We start from the raw sequence: 2,794 nt of genomic DNA, 5'->3' as shown, positions 1-2,794 counted from the left end.
ACACACACACACACACACACACACACACACACACACACAAACACACACACGTTTGTAGGATCAATTTATCATTTGTTTTGGTCTTTTCAAGGGCATTGATGACAATTAGAAGAAAGCTAGAGCTAAAAGGTTAAACTGGGCTTAAACTCTAAAATGAGAAAAACATCATGATGTAGGGTATTAAGGCTGGCTGCATTGCTAGCTCAAAGTTGCTAGTTACCTGCACTGTTTATTTGGCTTTGCCAAGTGACGAGGAACCCAACCACATGTGTATTTCATCTCTCAGAGCAAGATTTGTGTTTAGATAAAACCTCAATCTGTCAGCAGCAGAGCTGCTGTCCACCCACTCAGAACTCCAGACCTCATGGTTGGGCCCTCTTTGTTACACAAAGTCAAAGTTACAAAACTCTAAATTAAAGGTCAGGGCTGGAAATTTCATTGGAGAAAGGTGATTGATTTTTATACCTGTCTCTTGCATCTGATGGTGTTTTCTCCTCACACAATCCCCTCATTATGCGAGCCATTGCAGCCTGCATATCTATAGAGTGGAAATGCCAATGCTAAACAGAAAACAAACAGTGGATACTGTCTTGTAAAGCCTTTTGACAGGCGGTTTATGGAAACTGAAAAGCTAGTCTTGCTCGTGCATGCAGGCGTCTAAAGCAGAGCCTGATTTCTCTGACTGTGTGTTGCCGTGTGTTTCAGAGACAACAATAGGAGGCTTGTCTGCGGCCTGTGCATGGCAGAGGACAATGTCAGCTGGCAGGTGTGCATGGATCAAACTTTGCATAGGCAGCCTCCTTCACTGCCCTTTTCTGTCTCTCTATGCTATACCTGTCCACCTCAATCTTCCCACCCCACCCCTGCCTCCACCTCGGGGGACTTTTTGGGAGATCATGGCCGTCACTATTGCAAGCATTGTGTCAGTGTTCTTTTGTGAGGTAAGGATGGGACTCAGCGCATTGTGTCTCTCTCTACACACATCATGCACAGCTATTTACAGATTGGCTTTGCCAGCGCTCGAAGGAGCAAAGACAGAAGGGGGAGGTACAGGTGGTCAATGGATGAGTCCACAAAACAAACCAAAATGTAAACAAGGAGAGCAGCTTTTTGAAAAGCAACCTCTTAATTGTGCCACCAACAGAATGTCAACTGTGGCTGCACTGTTTGGTTTGGTAGAAAAATGAAGTGGGGAGAGACAGAATGGGACAAAGGCAGAGCGGTTTAAAGGAGATTGTGCTCACGCTGTATCTGGGCCCATTGGTCTGTCGGGATCGCTTCTCTGCCAGCAGGTCTTTGACTGTGTGCTTGACTCGAACGCCCTGGTACACTCTCTTAGAATATTCTAGATGGAGCAGAAAAACACTTTGAGAATCCACATTTGATACAAACCCAGAGACAGTTTGACCTGTAGCTGGTAACACAACTTCATACAAATTTTCATCCATCCCCACAATTGTGTGTTCATTTGAATGTTTCACAGTTTTATTCATATAGGCGAATGACTCTTTGGGATTGGTGTGTAAATATCATGGAAATTGCCTTGGGTTTGGTCAATGCAAATGGACTGACAAAAAGAGACAATTTACTTCAAACACTGGCTGAAACCTCTCGGCGAAGGAAGATTTACGGGGTAACTAAAATATTACATAAAGTTAAATAAAGATTAGAAATTCAAGATACATGCATCATAGAAGCCGCTCACTAGCTGTTAAATTGGTTTTTGCAAATCTCGTAATGTGTGCTGGAGTGATTTGGGGACATTCCTGGGAAGCAGAAGCATAAACTCAATGAAAATGCAAACTTTATTATGCAAACGGAAATTGCATGCAAAAAATCTTATGTAAAAGATCCCAGCTTTTTGAACGGATATTTTAGATAAGCCCTAACTCTGCTTGACAAAAGAGATTCTTGAAAATATGAAATGTTACACAGCATACATACTAAAAAGATGTGAAAATCCCCTCAATTTTCCCAATTGTAAAATGAAATTCCGATTTAGTGCATAAAATGCTGAAAATAATATGCCAATTTTTAGTCCTATCAAATGTCTAATCAAATCTGTGATGTATTTTTTTATTTCCTATAAAAAGCTTTGAAAATCCCCTCAATTTTCCCCATTATGAAATGTAACTGAAATTCTGACTCATTTAGTGCATAAAATGCTAAAAATAATACACCAATTCTTAGTCTGATCAAATATGTAATCCAATTTGTGATTTGTTTGCTGCATATGTGTGCTACAGTAAGCCATTCATTAAACTTAATAAATCCATTTCATGTTTTAGACCTGAGTAGTTTTTTTTGTTGTGTATAGGAAGTGTGTGGAAGGGGTTTAGACCGCTTGTTTTCATCTCCAGCGAGGATGTAAAAACAAAGTTCAGGTTCAGTTTTGTGTGCTATTTCTAGTTCTAGTCAATAATATGTCAAAGAAAAAAAAATCAACTTCCCATTATGAAATTCAAGAGACCAAATTTTCCAGACCAAACATTCCAAACCCCAAACATGAGACGTTTACAATATCAAACACAAAAACACAGCAAATCTTAACATCTGGGAAGCTGGAACTAGAGAATGTCTGGCATCCTTTCTGCTTGAGAAATGCTTTAAATTATAATTTTTAATTGAAAAAAAACCCTACAAGCAACACATCTTCCTTATGGGTTATATTTAAATATATCTTACATTTATTTAATTAGCACATGATAACATTCACATGTTTAATATAAAAACATCTTTCAAATTATACACACACACATATATATATATATATATATATATATATATATATATA

The 2,794-nt window shown here is 38.5% G+C and overlaps 1 protein-coding gene across 2 annotated transcripts in view; it reads right to left on the bottom strand.

The window, feature by feature from the left end:
* Nucleotides 1-2,794, bottom strand: part of pou2af2 (POU class 2 homeobox associating factor 2) — a 12,995-nt gene that overhangs the window by 9,764 nt on the left and 437 nt on the right. For both annotated transcript variants that reach the window (XR_004330687.1, XM_032509970.1), the window contains exon 2: nucleotides 1,245-1,345. Coding sequence is in view for 1 of the 2 variants with exons in the window: in XM_032509970.1 (XP_032365861.1) it covers nucleotides 1,245-1,345 (101 nt within the window). In the remaining variant the exon portion in view is untranslated. The remainder of the gene's footprint in view (nucleotides 1-1,244; nucleotides 1,346-2,794) is intronic.

This window comes from Etheostoma spectabile, chromosome 3 (assembly GCF_008692095.1).
Source record: "Etheostoma spectabile isolate EspeVRDwgs_2016 chromosome 3, UIUC_Espe_1.0, whole genome shotgun sequence".
Lineage (NCBI taxonomy): Eukaryota > Metazoa > Chordata > Actinopteri > Perciformes > Percidae > Etheostoma > Etheostoma spectabile.
The sequence above is the reverse complement of the archived record's forward strand: the minus strand, read 5'-3'. Positions and strand labels throughout refer to the sequence as shown.